The sequence below is a fragment of the Scyliorhinus torazame genome, chromosome 6, assembly GCF_047496885.1.
Source record: "Scyliorhinus torazame isolate Kashiwa2021f chromosome 6, sScyTor2.1, whole genome shotgun sequence".
NCBI classification, from domain to species: domain Eukaryota; kingdom Metazoa; phylum Chordata; class Chondrichthyes; order Carcharhiniformes; family Scyliorhinidae; genus Scyliorhinus; species Scyliorhinus torazame.
The window spans coordinates 147,337,023-147,355,845 of record NC_092712.1 but is presented as its reverse complement, the minus strand read 5'-3'; the positions used below and the strand labels follow the sequence as shown (position 1 = coordinate 147,355,845).

Sequence of the window (18,823 nt, the reverse complement as noted above, 5' to 3'; positions counted from 1 at the left end):
CATTTTCTAGTTGCTAGCAAGCAAGGTACGGGAATGTGAAGATGCGTAGTTTTGTTCCAAGGAAAACGGCCAGAGATACAATTAGGCAGTGTACCTATTGGTCAGGATTATATCTGAATCTGCTGGAGGGGGTTGCTCAAGAGAATCCATAGCAGGGCAGAGCAGTGCTAGTGTTGGCTCTGTACAGAGCTTCATGGCCTCTGTTTTACTAGTCTATAAAGAATAAACTTAATTTGTGTATTAGAAAATGAGAGGAGTAGTTTCAGATTTTGAAAGAGAAGTGGTGGGTGAAAAATTTCCTTTGAGGTTGAGACCCAAGAGTCCATTATTAACTTACAGCTGACTCCAAATGAAAAAGTAGCTATATCTGACCTCTGACAGTGTCTTAAAAACATGCCAAAAATCCATGAGGCTGCCAGCATTCTGGAGTAGCAACCCCAAGGAATAACCAGTGCTGAGTAAAACAAGCGTTTTGTTGAGATTGCCCTGCAAGATGACCAAAGGTGTGAGGTTGGAATTTCTGTTATCACAAAGTTGAAGACAGCAAAGGAACTGGCTGAAGTCTGAATCTAATAAGTGCATTTCCCTCTTCTCCTGTGAACCTTATTGGAGTGAGCGCCCCCTTCACATAAAACGTCAGCGAACATGGTGTGTCACAAAGGTTGGCTGACGTAGGTCGCGAAGGTTGGCCTGTTGGCAAAGTGGATCCCGGGAAGAAAGGTTTGAAAAATACTGACTTACAGGATGTAGAACCTTGAAAGATGATTTGAAATGCTGAAATTATGAACTTGTAGAAGCAAATTCAACAAAGATTGATATTCAGTTAAAACTTGATGGACTTCAATCATCAGAAGTCTCTAGTAAACATTATGCACAATGCCTGTAAAAGGAGAAGGTATTGCTGATGCATCAAAACAGTTGGTTGAAAGCAGAATTAATAACCAAACTGATGAACTTCTTGAACTTAGTCCAACCTGGACAGCATGAAAGTTGAGATACACAATATGGAAGAGCAAATCCAGACTTTGAAGCAGTTAAGAGAAATTCAGTGAAACAGATTGACAATCTAATGAGTGAATTGAAAGAGACCAAGGAACAGTCACTGACCATGGAAGAAAGATTCTGAACAGAACTGATTGTCCAGGTGAGATTGTCAAACTTAAATAAGAGTTCCACAGATAACCCGGAAACAAAGGCAACTCAAATTACCAGAGTAGTTGTTGAGCTGAATGAAAAGATTCCTAAACTCAAAAAACAACTGGAAATGGAGAAAGTACTCAAACATTTGCATAAAATTATAAAATAAGTGGGAAAAGGGTTCAATTTTTGAAAGTCAACTTCCACATATGTCACAACAACCCAACACGATGACAGAAGTGAAAAAAGCATAAGAAGGTGAGCACAATGAATGTCCACTCTCAAGAAATGAGTTGGAGCAGCAACCACCAATGAGCGCAAATCCAGACTGACCAGGAGCGGTTCAATGCAAAAGAATGAAAGAAAAGGATAAAGAGCTATCTAGGGCGGGATTCTCTAATAATGGGGCTATGTCCCCACGCCGGCGTAAAAACCGGCGCCAATGACTCGGACGTCAACAGCTCCGAAAGTGAGGAATTCTCACCATCCTAGGGGGCTAGGTTGGTGCCGGAGTGGTACCCGCAGTTCCAACCGGCACGGAATGGCCTGCACGAGTTTGCGCATGTGGGGGGGGGTTCCCTTCTCCGCGCCGATCCCCGGGCAATTTGGCTGAGCTCTACTGGGACCCGGCACGGAGTAAAGTAGGCCTCCACGGAACTAGCCTGCCTGCCGACCGGTGGGCCCCGATCGCGGGACAGGCCACCGTGGGCCCCCCCCCCCGCCGGGGCCGGGCCCCCGCACACTCACCTTCCAGGTTCCGCCGTGTGGAGGTGAGTAAACCACGCCAGCGGGACTCGGCCAAAGTCGTGGTCCAGAAAGTCGCCGGTGGGGCCGCTGTCAACGGCCCCCGACCGGCATGGCGGCGATCCCGCGGGCGCCCGAAAAACGGCGCCGGAGAATGGGGAAGCCGGCGGTGGGGCGTGATTCTGGTGTCCTCCTGGGGAATCTCCGACCCGGCGCCGGGTCGGAGAATATCGGCCCTAGAGTCTGGAACAACGTCCCAAAAAATGGAGAGGTTCAGCAGCAAGAGAGCCCACCACTCCTCCGACAGTCGTGCAAATTAGGTATGGAAGGGCTATAATGCCTTCACACCACATGAACCATTGAATTCAAGGACTTGAGAGGGAAGATGAGGTTGTGATAATGTAGTGAAGACAGTGTGAATGTATGGCAGAAAAACAATGTAAACCATAAGGTAAACTATAATCACTTAAAATACATTGGATAAAGATTTGGGTGGAAGTGTTGTAAACGGATCTGGCATATAGGAGATTACTGTAGAACTGAGTACAGTGCCACACACGCATTGATGTTAAAGGACATGTGACCCACATCCTGGGTCAGTTAAGCATTGGACAGAGTCGTATGTACCAGCAAGTGTGGAGACAGTTACTTGCTCGTATCCTTTACTGTAGAACAAAGAACCAGGAAAAGGCATATCCTTCTGGTAGTCTGGTGACCAGAATTGAACACTATACTCCAAGTGTGGCCTAACAAGGTTCTTTACAGCTGCAACATGACTTGCCAATTTTTATACTCAATGCCCCAGCCAATGAAGGCAAGCATGCCGTAAGACTTCTTGACTACCTTCTCCACCTGTGTTGCCCCTTTCAGTGACCTGTGGACCAGTACACCAAGAATCTCTGACTGTCAATACTCGAGGGTTCTACCATTCACTGAATATTCGTTATCTGTATTAGACCTTCCAAAATGCATTACCTCACATTTGTCTGGATTAAACTCCATCTGCCATCTCTCTGCCCAAGTCTCCAAACAATCTAAATCCTGCTGTATCCTCTGACAGTCCACGTCGCTATCCGCAATTCCACCAACCTTTGTGTCGTCTGCAAACTTACTAATCAGACCAGTTACATTTTCCTCCAAATCATTTCTATGCTATGAATAGCAAAGGTCCCAGCACTGATCCCTGCAGAACACCACTAGTCACAGCCTTCCAATCAATAAAGCACCCTTCCATTGCTACTCTCTGCCTTCTATGACCTAGCCAGTTCTGTATCCATCTTGCCAGCTAACATCTGATCACGTGTGTCTTTACCTTTTGTACCAGTCTGCCATGAGGGACCTTGTCAAAGGTCTTACTGAAGTCCATATAGACAACATCCACTGCCCTACCTGCATCAATCATCTTTGTGACCTCCTCGAAAAACTCTGTCAAGTTAATGAGAAATGATCTCCCCTTCACAAAACTGTGCTGCCTCTCGCTAATACGACCACTTGCTTCCAAATGGGAGTAGATCCTGTCTCGAAGAATTCTCTCCAGTAATTTCCCTACCACCGATGTAAGGCTCACCGGCCTGTAGTTCCCTGGATTATCCTTGCTACCCTTCTTAAACAAAGGAACAACATTGGCTATTCTCCAGTCCTCCGGGACATCACCTGAAGACAGTGAGGATCCAAAGATTTCTGTCAAGGCCTCGGCAATTTCCTCTCTTGCCTCCTTCAGTATTCTGGGGTAGATCCCATCAGGCCCTGGGGACTTATCCACCGTAATATTTTTCAAGACGCCCAACACCTCATCTTTATGGATCTCAATGTGACCCAGGCTATTTACATACCCTTCTCCAAACTCAACATCCACCAATTCCTTCTCTTTGGTGGATACTGATGCAAAGTATTCATTTAGTACCTCACTCATTTCCTCTGGCTCCACCAATAGATTCCCTCCCCTGTCCTTCAATGGGCCAACCCTTTCCCTGGCTACCCTCTTGCTTTTTATGTATGTGTAAAATGCCCTGGGATTTTCCTTAACTCTATTTGCCAATGACTTTTCATGACCCCTTTTAACCCTCCTGACTCCTTGCTTAAGTTCCTTCCTACTTTCCTTATATTCCACACAGGCTTTGTCTGTTCCCAGTCTTCTAGCCCTGACAAATGCCTCCTTTTTCTTTTTGACGAGGCCTACAATATCTCTCGTTATCCAAGGATCGTGAAATTTGCCATATTTATCCTTCTTCCTCACAGGAACATGCCGATCCTCAATTCCTTTCAACTGACATTTGAAAGCCTCCCACATGTCAGATGTTGATTTACCCTCAAACATCCGCCCCAATCTAGGTTCTTCAGTTCCCATCTAATATTGTTATAATTAGCCTTCCCCCAATTTAGCACATTCACCCTAGGACCACTCTTATCCTTGTCCACCAGCACTTTAAAGCTTACTGAATTGTGGTCACTGTTCCCGAAATGCTCCCCTACTGAAACGTCCAGCACCTGGCCGGGCTCCTTCCCTAGTTGGGCTATCTACATATTGTTTTAAGAAGCCCTCCTGGATGCTCCTTTCAAACTCTGTCCCGTCCAAGCCCGTAGCACTAAGTGAGTCCCAGTCAATATTGGGGAAGTTAAAGTCTTCCATCACAACAACACTGTTGCTTTTACTCCTTTCCAAAACCTGTCTCCCTATCTGCTCCTCTATCTCCCGCTGGCTGTTGGGAGGCCTGTAGTAAACCCCCAACATTGTGACATCACCCTTCTTATTCCTGATCTCTACCCATATAGCTTCGCTGCCCTCTGTGGTGTCCTCCCGCAGTACAGCTGTGATATTCTCCCGAACCAGTAGCGCAACTCCGCCTCCCCTTTTCCATCCCCCTCTATCCCTCCTGAAACATCTGAATCCTGGATTGTTTTGCTGCCAATCCTGTCCTTCATTCAACCAGGTCTCTGTAATGGCAACAACACCATAGTTCCAAGTACTAATCCAAGCTCTAAGTTCATCTGCCTTACCGGTTATACTTCTTGCATTAAAACAAATGCATTTCAGGCCACCAGTCCCGCTGTTTTCAGAAATATCTCTCTGTCTACTCTTCCTCAGAGCCATAGTGGCCCTATTTCCTCGTTCTCCTTCAGTTTTTCCCCCTTCTGACCTATTGCTCCGGTACCCACCCCCCTGCCATACTAGTTTAAACCCTCCCGTGTGAATATTTGTAAATAGTACTAAGAGTGAATAAAGCCTTAAAGTTAACCTACGTATGACAACAAAGATTTCTTCGACTCTACAGAATTGTAACCAACACCCACAATAAACAATAATACCATATCCTCTATAGCTAAATAACTTGCAGACTTACACTCATAAGATTCATACATATAGCATGGGCACCTGGAGCATGTTTTTCAAGGCCTTCCCATGTTAGGAATCAATATTTTTGTGAAAGAAAATCAAAAGGGAAGAACACAAGGAGTAATAATGTATTTAAACTAAAGGTTGGAAAACATTACATTTTTCAGAAATGACGATCAACAAGACATTGAATGATCCAGTCGTGCAACAGATCAATACCCTCGCCCAGATGATGGTGAATATCTCATCCTGCACATTACTAAACCGCTTCAAACATCTGGAATCTAAGGAGGAGCTGGAGAAGAGAGTAAAAGAGCTAATGGAGAAGAACACATTCCTAGCGAGTAAGTACTTGCTACATATGATACCTTCCATCCAAGAAACATCTGGGAAATAGATCATAGAATTTACAGTGCCTGATTTCTTTTAACATTGTTTCTGTTCTGTTCACTGTTCAATTCATTTATCTTATCAGGCAGATGTTGTTTCTGTTCAATTCATTTATCTTATCAGGCAGATGTTATTACGAGAAAGAATATTTTCTAATGTCCAGAATTACCTTCTATTATGGTTGCCTGTTATAATTTTAATTGAAGTCAATAATAGAGGTAAACCTAAAGGCCTTGAATTTGGAATATAAAATTGTAACACGTGTGCTAGACACATTCATGTGAAATAAATTTTTGCTATTTTATTTGAAGTGAACTGCTCACACTGAGACATCTGACAGCGAGTCGGGAATGTATTTGTTTCAATAGTGGACTTTGACTTGGCTGTTTAACTGAGCCACAGAATTAATATCTTGGGCTGGATTCTCCGATTTGAAGACTAAGTGCTGATGCCGGCGTGGGAACAGTGGCGTCTTACGCCCGAAAAAACGGCGCAAAAGCTCCACCGATCCCCTCTCTGGTGGAGGGGACTAGCAGGCACGCAGTGTAATGCCCCCGGCTTTACCTGCGTATATGGCCGGAGAATTGCCAGGTCTGAGGCCTCGCATGCGCATGGTGGCGGTCTGCAGCGGCCGCGCTGTGCAACATGGCGCCGGACACACGTGGACGCGGCCTGCCACATACTGTTCCACAGTAACCCCCTCGTCACCCCTGGGTCAGCCCCTGCCAAAACCCCCCCTGCCTGCGGAACGACTCCCCCAGACTGTGGCGGCACTGGACTGAGTCCGTAGCCGCCACGCCGGGTTCACAAAACAAAATAGCATGAGTGACCCACAGCATTGGGAACTCGGCCCATCAGGGGAGGGCCCCAGGTGGTGTCCTGATGCCGTCGATAGGGCGTATAGCGTACTCCCAAATACGCCGTTTTCGAAGGGGCGAGGAATCACAAAAGCAGCAACGCCCCCGATTCTGCCGCAATCGGGGATTTTCCGGCCGGTCGGCGAACACGATTTTGCCGTCGGCGACCGTAGGATCCCGCCACATGTATCTGGGTTTCCTGACCAATGACAGAGCGGCCAGGCAACACCACCCCCACTGCTCTGATTCTTCCCAGGAGTTGATACTGGAACTGGCAAGGGTCAGAAGTGAGGTCCTGTGGATGGGAGGAAAGACTCGCTATCCAAATCATAGAGACATGGCTGGAGGTGTCAGAAGTACTGAGCATCAGAAGTATGATCCCTTATAGCTGGATGCAGTGCCTGAACCTTGCTCCTGTCTTTTTGGAAGCAGAGGATTGTGAATTATGACCTGCCTACACCAGTGCAGACAAGTAGGAAACATGGGCGGGATTCTCTGACCCTCCGTGCCGGAATCGCGCCCAGCACGGGGGCGGAGAATAGCCGTTCACGGTGGAAATCCGGCGCGAAGGTGCTTCCGTGATTCTCTGCGGACCCAGCAGTCGCGTGTGCGCGGTCGTCGGGGCGCCAGTCACGGCCGTTGGAAGAGGCCCCCGCGCCGATTCTCTGTGATTGACCGGCCGAGTTCCCGCTGGCGTGGTTCACATCTGGTACCACCCGGCGGGAGCTCCTGGTGGGGGACGGGGGAATCCGACTCTGTTGGGGTGCCTCAGCAGTGGCCAGGCCCGTGATCGGGGGCCAACGATCTGCGGGCCATCGCGATCTGGGGGGGACCTACCTTCCTCCGCGTGGGCCCATTGTGTGGGTCTGCCATGTCGGTGGTGCCCGCGCCAAAGTGGGCCACCGTGTGCAAGCACGGACCCGCTTCCGACCGCTGTGCGCATGCATGGCCTTGCGATCTGGACAGCAGGGCCTCGCTGGCATCCAGAACTGCGGGACGCACGCCAGAGCACTGCTAGCCCCCTGGAAAACGGGGAATCACCCCAGACGTTCGAGGGAAAAGTGCAGAGTGATTCTCGCCCATTTTCCAGCGGGCGTGGGGACTTGGTCCCCAAAAGGGAGAATCCCGGCCCGCATGTAAATTGGTAAACCCACCTCAGCTGTATGATTGTAGTTGAGGGCCAAGCAGGTTCCATTCTTCTGTCTGCATAGCCAAGCTGCCACAGATTCTGCTGTCAGCAGAGGGCACTAGCATCATTGCTTGCAGTACATATAGCACAATCATTTTGCTCTTAGAGGCAGGCTGTACCTTAATGGAAATCTGCACACACATATTGCTGCAATATAAATTATTGCAATTGAATGCCAGGTAAGAGAGAGAGTTCTATAGTGATAGATGGCATTCTTGAAGCATTAGTATTGCACATAAATAGGAAAGTGGCAAGATTGTTGTGCAGGCTCAAGAAACCCACAAGGACCTTCCCGAGAGGAGTTACAGACTCAAAGCATTAGTTTTGTTTCTCTCTCCATAGATGCTGCCAGACCTGCTGAGATTTTCTGGCATTTTCTGTTTTTATACCAGATTCTCAAGCTGCTCAAGCATTCATCCAGCACCAGTCCCTGAATCTGCGGACTTGTCTAATAGCCATGTATTCCAGCCCAGACTTTATGAAGTGGCAGAGTGCTGGAGTTCCTCATCCCAGCTTGATAGCTGGCACAATGGCCATGTTGCCTGATGAGAAATAAAAGAAGAACTGTATTTATAGAACTCCTTTCATGACCACTATCCCAAAGCACTGTCAGCCAGTGGATTACAGTCATTGCTGCAATCTGAAGTAGGTATGCGCATAAGTATCATTCCTCGGGTGCCTCTGTATTTATTGCAGCACTCATCTCTTCAAAATCATGCTTCCCCATTGCCTCAAATATCTTTGCTTCAAAATGTTATTTGTCTGTGATGTGGTTTAACAGACTTGTTGCCTCCGAGTAAGGCTTTGTGCCTTGAAACTTGTATCGTAAATTCAGACCTAAGACGACACTTCACAGAGGGGGATGCTCACAAACTAACCCAAACTACTTTAAAAACAGTTTTGCAACTTTGTAGTCCTGGAGGGTAAGGTTCCCTGCTCGGAGCACACACCTGGACAATGTGCACCTGTATTCCAAATCTGTGCTTCTGATGAGCATGGCTCTGTGAACAATTTTGAAGATTTGGCCCTTGTGTGCCCTTTAAACCAATGTGAAGGATGTAGACAGGAACTTTACATGAGCTACTCCTTAGAATCTTTGACCTGAATTTTACGCTCCGTCTGGGTGGGTTTTGGGGGCGGTATTCGTGAAATTGCACAGACAGGATTCCCTCCAGGATCTCATCTGACCCGACCTAGATGCAATTTTATATTATGGTGAGCAGGTTTTGGATGGGAAGCCTGCCCTTGCCCCGACTAATGCCCTTAAGTGCCACTTAATAGCCACTTCAGGTCCTTTTCCTGCTCAGCCTCAACTTTAAGGCTGGCAGGAGCCGGATATCTCAGGGTAGGAAACAGAATAAGATAAGAACCTCAATCTTGGACAGGAAAGGGGAGGGAAATGCCTCCATTGTAAGCCCCCTTCTGACTGGGGTGCCCTTCCCTCATGGACCGGACAACTCCAGTCCTCCCACCCTCCCCTCCGCCTTATCCCTCAATTACCCAACCTGCTCCAAGACTCCCCCATGGCACCTCCTATCCCATTTTCCCCCCTCCCTGCCTAGGACTCCTGTCACTTACCTCACACCAGCTCCTGACACTTACTCCCAGTCACGTGGGTCCCCTTGCCACTGCGGTGCTGTGTTTGGATGGGTCAGAAAGCTGTCAGCCAACCTTTCCAAGGCGGGACTTCCATCAAAAAGTCTGTCTGCTGCCAATCAACAGTCATTGAGTGTAAAATGGCAGCGGGCCTGTCAGAGTTGGCGACAATGCATTCCCCAATGACTCTCCGGATGGTGGATGTCGAGCCCCTATCACCTGAAAAATTCAAGCCTTTATATTTTGCCAGTGCATCTAGGTCTTATCCAAATGTACATTAAAGTATAACTTGTGTACTGGGTTTTATGGTTTGTACTTTACTGGGTAAGTATAATATATTCTTTTAAAGAAAATTTAATAATTAAGATTAAATCCTAGCTGTATTTATATCCTTACTTTATTCATCAGAATGTGGAGCTGATCTTGTAAAAACAGCATGATGTAAACTTCTTTCGGCACTTGTTAAGGAATGGAGTGGTTTCACTGCAGATATTGAGAAAGAAAAATCAGTGCAGCTTTTTTAATGCTCTCCCTCACAGCAGGGAAGTCACATATCGTGATTAAAAAATAAAGCTTCAGATTTGATGTAATAACCCCTGTGGGATGAGGGGGTGAGGTGATGGGTGGCAGCAGATGATGTGCAGTTAAAAATTGCTACTCAGAACTCAGATGGGATGGGAGTTTGGGAACAAGATCTAGGTACTATTTTCATTAGTTTACCTTGGCATAACACTGGCATTAAAACTACCTCTAGAGCGGTGCAGTTTAATGGATTGGATTTGTTTATTGTCACGTGTACTGAGGTACAGTGAAAAGTATTTTTCAGACTGAACAGCTTATTGGCTTGTACACGGTTAGCTATTCTTCCTGCAGTTCACGCAGAATTAAGTGTGACAAAAGCTTGATAGACCAGAGTTGTTGAGTTTTGTTCATTTTGTATTACATAAATGTATCTAGCTGTACAGCGGTGCTGATGCTATATCTGGATGGGTCTTCATGAAATTATTCTTTTTTTGAATATCATTATTAAAAATAATATCTTCTATATGCCACCCCATCAAAATCCTCATTTGAGGTCCATGTAGAATAATTCATCTATATGTAACTTGTCCTCCAGGGAGCTGGTACATAGAGGCATAGATGTTGACAGCATGGAAACAGGCCCTTCGGCCCAACTTGTCCATGCCGGCTGTAACATGAGTTACACTTTCCACTCGCCTGGCTGCAGCCCAGTTATGCCTGACTCTTCATTGTAATAATAGCCTCTAATGTTTGCGGTGTGCCAGTTGGTAACGGAGTTTGTAAGATCAAGTGACAAACTTCATTATCATTGTCATGTTTCTGCTGCACCTCCTACAAGCTCTGCTGAGGTTGGCCAGGCAGCAGATCTTTGGTATCTCAAAGTGTACACAGTGAGGTGAGGGTGGTGAGAAGTAAAACAGGAGTTCCAGGAATGCAATGTCTGCAATTTCTAATTGATGCCACATATCAGGATGAAGGTGAGGAGGGAATTATGGAGGAGCATAAAGCAGTCACTTCTCATCATCCTGGATGTTATAAAGGACACAAAGGACATGGGGAATAACAATTCACCTCCCTGTGGGCTTCGTGAAGGAAATGTCCCTATTGAGTGGGCAAGAGCTCGCCCAATGGGAAACGAGCAGTGGGAGTTTAAAACTCTCTGCTTCTAACTATCAGTCAATATATGTCGCCTTTCCCCCTCCCCTTCACCCGAGCCTGAGGTGATAGTACCTTTGGACGCTGAAAAAGAGTTTGATTGATATTTATTATCACATGTACCAAAGCACAGTGAAAAGTATTTTTCTGCGGCCAAGGGAATGTACAGTACGTACATAGTAGGCAAAAGAATACTCGACAGAGAACATTGGCAAATGGTACATCAACAAATAGTGATTGGTTACAGTGCGGAACAAGGGCCAAACAAAGCAATGCAAGAGCAGTATAGGGCATCGTGAATAGTGTTCTTACTATAGGGTGGAAAGGGAATATTTATTTGAGACTCTCGGGAGATTTGGATTCGGCCATAAACTTGCACCTTGGATTCGCTTGTTATGTAATGCCCCTATGACCAGCGTTTGCACAAACACTCTACACTCAGATTATTCCCCTTAAATAGGGGCATTAGACAGGGTTTCCCTCTGACCCCACTTGTGTTTGCCTTGGCAATAGACCCGCTCTCTATCGCGTTGAGGGCCTCGAGTCAATGGAGGGGTATTTGTCGTGATGGGGTGGAGCATTGGGTAGCGCTTTATGTGGATGATTTACTTTTGTATATTACGGACCCAACACCCTCCATAGATAGCGTAATGAAGATGCTTAATACCATTGGCTCCTTTTCGTGGTATAAATTGAATCTAGGGAAGAGTGAATGTTTTCTGGTTAACACCCATGGTAGGTGAGCCCAATTAGGCGTGTTACCTTTCTGCCTCTCTGATACAAGTTCCCATTATTTGGGGGTCTTGGTGGCCCATATTTGCGCCTCACTTCATAAGTTAAACGACTCAAGCTTGATCAAGTGTTAAACGGATCTAGAGGTGGAACAACCTTCCCTTGTCTCTGTCGGGTAGGTTTCAAACAATTAAAATGAATGCACTTCCGAGGTTTTTGTTTTTCTTTCAATGCCTCCCCATTTTTCTGCCCAAATCCTTTTTTACTAAAGGTTATCAAATTGATTTCTGCTTTTATTGCGGAGGGTAAGAATGCCAGAATCCGCAGCTTTCTGCTCCAAAAGGATCTGCAGAAAGGAGGCTTGGCTTGCCTAAATGTATTGTTTTATTACTCGGCTGCTAACATTCAAAAAATGTTATTGTGTATTGCTGACTCTGATTGGGGCCAAATGAAGGCTCGCTTGTGCACTACTTCTACTCTACATGCCGTATGTGGTAGTAGAGGTATTACGGTACCTGGTAATGCTGGAACACCATTGGTAGAAACTATATGCTTCCTCTTGGTCAAGATGTATGGTAGCTCCACCCTGCTAGGCGGGGTATAAGAGCCCGTGCTGCCCCAGCAGCCTTCATTCTGAGCTGCTGGGGGAAACATCTAGTTTATTAATGCCTTCAGTTGGACTACAACCTCGCTTTAGTGGTAATTGATCTTGCATCAATTTAATAAGCTAGTTTTAAAAAGGATGGAGCTCCGAATCAAGCCGGATGTCTGCAACTCAGCCCCCACGCGGCGAACTCAGCGGCAATCTTCAAGCACTGGTTGGCGTGCTTTAAAAGATATCTCGGGACGGCCGAAAACACACCCACGGGAGAACAGAAAATGCAAGTCCTGCACTCAAGGGTGAACCCGGAGATTTACACCCTCAGAGAGGAAGCGGAAGACTTCGATGCAGCAATAGAGCTGCTAAAAGCACATTATATTCGCCAGGTAAACCAGGTCTACGCCCGACATCCGCTAGCAACGAGGCGACAAATCCCTGGGGAAATCGCTGGAAGAATTCTACCGTGCACTCCTGGTGTTGGGGAGAAACTGCAGCTGCCCGCAAGTTTCGGCGAGCAAACACACTGAACTCTTGGTCCGGGACGCTTTCGTGGCCGGTATGCTATCCTCCCAGATCCGCCAGCGCTTGCTCGCAAAAGACACTCTAGGTCTCAAGGAGGCACGGGCCCTTGCAGGCCCCCTGGATGTGGCCTCCAGAAACGCCCACGCTTACGTTCCAGACCGCGCGGCAGCCCCCTGGGCAGCGTGGAACCCCTCCGCAGCCGACCCCGAGACAACCCCCATCCCCCAAAAGCTTGTGCTGCAAGGCGGCCTGGCAACCCCGGGGGGGCCCGCTGCTACTTTTGCGGGCAGGCCAAGCACCCAGGCAGCGCTGCCCGGCCCATGCATCTACCTGCAAGGGATGCGGTAAAAAGGGCCATTTCGTGGTGGTATGCCAGGCCCATGCGGTTGCCGCGGTCTCTGGTGGCGAATGCGGACCGCTACCACAAACCTCTCCACAGTCCCCGTGCGGCCAGCGGGTGCCGCCATCTTCCTACTCCAGGGCCACGTACGGCCCCCGGGCGCTGCCATCTTGTCCCGCGGATGTCATGTTAGAGGGATTGGCGCCGCCATTTTGTGCACCCCCAGCCATGTGCGACCAATGGGAGGCGCCATCTTGGATGAACCCCCAGGACCCCAGCTGGGCTGACCACACACTGCCCGAAGAGAACACTCAACTGCTGCGATTAGCCTCGGTGACGCTGGATCAGTCCCGGCATCGAACACTCTCAACTGCTCCAACGACAGTATTTATCAACGGGCACGGGACGTCCTGCCTAATCGACTCTGGGAGCACGGAGAGCTTCATACACCCCGACACGGTAAGGCGCTGTTCTCTCCTCTTCCACCCCGTTAATCAGAACCACCCCGGTTCCCACTCCGTAGAGATAAAGGGGTTGTGTAGCAAACCTCACAGTCAAGGGAAGGGAGTTCAAAAATTACCGGCTCTACGTTCTTCCCCACCTCTGTGCGGCCACACTCCTAGGTTTAGACTTTGTGTAACCTCCAAAGGCTAACCTTCAAATTCGGCGGCCCTATACCCCCCCTCACTGTCTGCGGCCTCGCGACCCTTAAGGTCGACCCGCCTTCCCTGTTTGGGAACCTCACCCCGGTTTGCAAACCCGTCGCCACCAGGAGCAGACGGTATAGTGTCCAGGATCGGATCTTTATTAGGTCAGAGGTCCAAAGGCTACTGAGGGAAGGAGTCATTGAAGCTAGCAACAGTCCCTGGAGAGCTCAAGTAGTGGTGGTAAAGACCGGGGAGAAGCTTAGGATGGTCATCGACTACAGTCAGACCATCAACAGGTTTACGCAGCTGGAAGCGTACCCTCTCCCCCGCATATCAGGTTTACGCAGCTGGAAGCGTACCCTCTCCCCCGCATATCCGACCTGGTAAACAGGATCGCACATTACACTGTCTTCTCCACGTTGGACCTTAAGTCCACCTACCACCAGCTCCCCATCCGCACTAGTGACCGCAAATACACTGCCTTCAAGGCAGATGGGCGGTTCTATCACTTCTTAAGGGTTCCCTTCGGTGTCACCAACGGGGTCTCGGTCTTCCAGCGCGAGATGGACCGAATGGTTGACCGGTACGATTTACGGGCAACATTCCCGTATCTCGATAATGTCACCATCTGCGGCCACGACCAGCAGGACCATGACACCAACCTCCGAAAATTCCTCCAGACCGCAAAGGTCCTTAACCTTACATATAACAAGGATAAATGCGTGTTTAGCACCGGCCGCCTTGCTATCCTCGGCTACGTAGTGCGAAATGGAGTTATAGGCCCCAACCCTGAACGCATGCGCCCCCTTATGGAGTTCCCCTCCCTCACTGCCCCAAGGCCCTGAAGCGCTGCCTAGGGTTTTTCAGTTACTACGCTCAGTGAGTCCCCAACTATGCGGACAAGGCCCGTCCCCTGATCCAATCCACAGCTTTTCCCCTGTCGATAGCGGCCCGACAGGCCTTCAGCAGCATCAAAGCAGACATTGCAAGGCCACGATGCACGCCATCGACGAGTCCCTCCCCTTCCAGGTCGAGAGCGACGTGCCTGACGTAGCTCTGGCGGCCACCCTCAACCAAGCGGGCAGTCCCGTGGCCTTCTTCTCACGTACCCTCCACGCTTCCAAAATCCGCCACTCCTCAGTCGAAAAGGAGGCCCAGGCCATAGTAGAAGCTGTGCGACATTGGAGGCATTACCTGGCCGGCAGGAGATTCACTCTCCTCACTGACCAATGGTTGGTTGCTTTCATGTTCGATAATGCACAGCGGGGCAAGATAAAAAACTATAAGATCTTGCAGTGGATTATTGAACTCTCCACTTACAACTACGAGATCTTGTATCGTCCCGGGCAGTTAAACGAGCCTCCTGACGCCCTATCCTGCGGCACATGTGCCACCGCACAAGTGGACCGCCTCAGAGCCCTCCACGAGGACCTCTGTCACCCAGGGGTCACTCGCTTTTTCCACTTTATCAAGACCCGCAACCTGCCCTACTCCATCGAGGAGGTCAGGACAGCCACCAGGGACTGCCAAATCTGCGCGGAGTGCAAACTGCACTTCTACCGGCCAGAGAGATGGCACCTGAAAGGCTTCCCGTCCCTTTGAACGCCTCAGCATGGACTTCAAAGGCCCCCTCCCCTCCACTGACCGCAACACTTACTTCCTGAATGTGATTGACGAGTACTCCCGGTTCCCATTCGCCATCTCCTGCCCCGACATGACCGCAACCACTGTCATCAAGGCCCTCCATAGCATCTTTGCACTGTTCGGGTTCCCCACTTATATACATAGTGATAGGGGGTCCTCCTTTATGAGCGTCAATTCCTGCTCAGCAAGGGCATCGCCTCGAGCAGGACGACCAGTTACAAACCCCGGGGTAACGGACAGGTAGAGAGGGAGAACGGAACGGTCTGGAAGACCGTCCTACTGGCTCTACGGTCCAGGATTCTCCCAGTCTCCCGCTGGCAGGAAGTCCTCACGAATGTCTCCTTGGCTTCCCCAGGAATCCTCCTCTGGGACCTCGCTCCCGACCTGGCTGGTAGCTCCAGGACCCATCCTGTTCCAAAAACACATGCAGGCGCACAAGTCGGACCTGTTGGTCGAGAGGGTCCATCTTCTCCACGCTAACCCCCAGTACGCCTATGTGGCGTATCCCGACGGCCGACAAGATACAGTCTCCCTACGAGACCTGCCACCCGCCAGAGCCCCACGCACACCCCAGCCCCCAGTCCTACCCTCCCCTCCACCAGGGCACCTTACAGGAGGATCGGTCCATCCGCCGGCCCAGTCTAGGCCGCCACACCCACCGACGCACCCCGCAGGCGCTCCCTTCCCAGGTCAACCGCTTTCCCCACCAGCGCCGTCTAGGGGTGCCGAAGCTGACATGGAGATCGAAGCCACGCTCCCGGAGTCACAGACGCCCGAGCCTCCACCGGAGTCACCACCGAAACTCCGACGATCACAGGACGGCCAGGGCCCCCGATCGACTGATTGCTTAATTATAAATTGGAAATAGATATTAGAATTGTAAATAGTTACAAAACGCTGTACGGAGGTATTACGGTACCTCAATAACTAATTCTACCACGTTGCCATATTTGTAGTATCAGGCCACCACCCCCGCCGGACTCTTTTTTTAAACAGGGGGTGAATGTGGTCGAGGGATTACGGTACCTGGTAATGCTGGAACACCATTGGTAGAAACTGTATGCTTTCTATTGGTCAAAATGTATGGTAGCTCCGCCCTGCTAGGCGTGGTATAAGAGCCCATGCCGCCCCAGCAGCCTTCATTCTACACCTGAGCTGCTGGGGGAAACATCTAGCTTATTAAAGCCTTCAGTTGGACTACAACCTCGCTTTAGTGGTCATTGATCGTGTATCATCGTAAATACCTATCGGCAAGGGCCAATGGTGGGCAGGAAACACGCCGTTGAGCCTATTGATGGAATTTGCAGGTTTTCCCACCATATAGTGCAGGACTTAATCAAAAATATGTTCATGTATGTGATCCACACAGTATCACTGGGGGGGGGGGGAAATGCCTCTGATTCACACACCTGTCATCATCTCAGCACTGCAATCATTGGCTACCACAGTTAGAGACTAGAGACCACCCCAGCGCAGAGCAGCAACACTTTGAAGGTCACGCCATGGTGCAGGCACTTACTCGGGTCCATCAGTGTCAATGCTAGTGGACAGTGAGGCTTCTCAAGCTCACTAGCTGCCTATCTATCCCAAAAGGAGGAAGCCAGGGGCCATTGTACACCCAGAGAGAGGAGGATCAGCTGGTGCACACCCCAGGGCCATCCACCCAGGTGACTTTGGGAGTGTCCTGCCCACCCAAATCCCCTCTTCCTGTGACCGCTTCAGCTCCAGTTCCACAGCAGGACCCTGAAAGCAGGCAGGGCTCTTCAAGTCTCGGCCCTCCAGAGGATGCCTGACAGCAGGCAGATAGCAGACTTGCCTCGGCTTCCGCTGTGGATGTTGGGGGTGCACCAAGATGGAGAGGCAGGGTTAGCAAGATTAAGAAGCTCTAGTGGCAAAGTGTGAGCATGTGTGTTAAGCATTTGTACAGAACTTTTATGAGGGTCACGAAGAATCCAGCAGAAATAAGCCGGACACTATTTGCACGAGGCGCTGGATCGGGTGGCGTGTAACCAGACAGAACGGTGCTTCCATGATGAATGGTTGTACATCCACGGCCTGTGGGCCCCGAGGACTCCCCCTCTGATGCGTCCTGTGTCTCCATCTTGGAGTCGGAATCCACTGCCTCCGTCATGCAACGACCTGCGCAGGCTTTGAGTGCGGCACCAGAGGAAGATTGTGAGGAATACTCTCCACTGTGTCTGGTCTCTGTGGTTGTAGAAGTGAGGTCCGGGGGTGGGGAATCTTTGGAAGAAATGGTCTTCTGGACCGAACGTGGTCTACATGCTTGCACTGGAGATGACCCTGGGATTGCACCTGGTAAGAGATAGGGCCCGTTCAGCGAAAGATAAAGCCAGGGACCCACTGGGCACCACCAGTAAAATTTCGAACAAACACTGGGTCACCGGGCGCAAACTGCCGAATCAGCCAATGCCAAGAAAGGTCATGTCCCTGCCGTTCTGGAGTGCGGCGTACTTTTGCGCTAATGTCCGGGAAAACCATGCTAAGGCGGGTGCGAAGTCTCCGGCCCATTAGGAGCTACCCCATTCACTGCATATGGTGTAGCCCTGCATGAAAACAAAAAATGAGCCAGTCTCGTGTCCATAGATCCAGAAGACTGCTTCTTTAGGCCCCGTTTGAATGTCTGCACTGCGCGCTCCGCGGTGCGGATATGGCGCATGCCGTTCCATCTTCATGAACCTCGCAAACTCCTCACTTGTGAATGGAGTGTCGTTGTCCGTGACCAGCACCTCGGGGAGGCCATGCGCACTGAAAGACAAACGCACCTTCGATTGTTGCGCAGGACATTGTGCCTACCATCTTCTGCATCTCTAACAATTTAGACTGGGCATTGATTAATAGAAGGAACATGGATCCTTGAAAAGGGCCGGTGAAGTCCATATGTAAGCGCGCCCAAGGCCGCCCTGGTCTTTCCCAGTGATGTAGGGCTGCGGCCGGCGGAAGCTTCTGACGCTCCTGGCAAATGGAGCAGTTTTGGGCCACCTTCTCAATGTCGGTGTCAAGGCCTGGCCACCAGGCATAACTTCGGGCCAACATTTTCATTGTGGTTACACCCGGATGCCCATTGTGCAAGTCCTTTAGTATCAGCTCCTGTCCTTTTTCCAGGAAAATCACAAGAGGATACCGTCTTCCACGCTAAATCCTGACAGCTTGGAGGAAAATGCCCGCAACTCGCCTGGGAGCTGTCTATGGTGCCCACCATACAGGACTATGTGCCGAACCTGTCACGGGACTGGCTCCGTCTGGGTCCACTCATGGATCTGTGATGCCGTGACAGGCAAGAAGTCCATAAAATTTAGGGTTGCAACCACCTCAGCGGTCATGGGGGTCGACATGAGGCCAGTCAACAAAGGCAATCGGTTCAGTGCGTCGGCATTTGCTATCTGGGTCCCTGG

The 18,823-nt window shown here is 49.6% G+C and overlaps 1 protein-coding gene across 1 annotated transcript in view; it reads left to right on the top strand.

The window, feature by feature from the left end:
• The window catches only part of LOC140425056 (ATP-binding cassette sub-family A member 13-like), a 505,398-nt gene that overhangs the window by 283,899 nt on the left and 202,676 nt on the right, over window positions 1-18,823 (top strand). Inside the window, exon 29 of the mRNA XM_072508872.1 lies at window positions 5,383-5,559. Within this exon, the coding sequence (XP_072364973.1) occupies window positions 5,383-5,559 (177 nt within the window). The remainder of the gene's footprint in view (window positions 1-5,382; window positions 5,560-18,823) is intronic.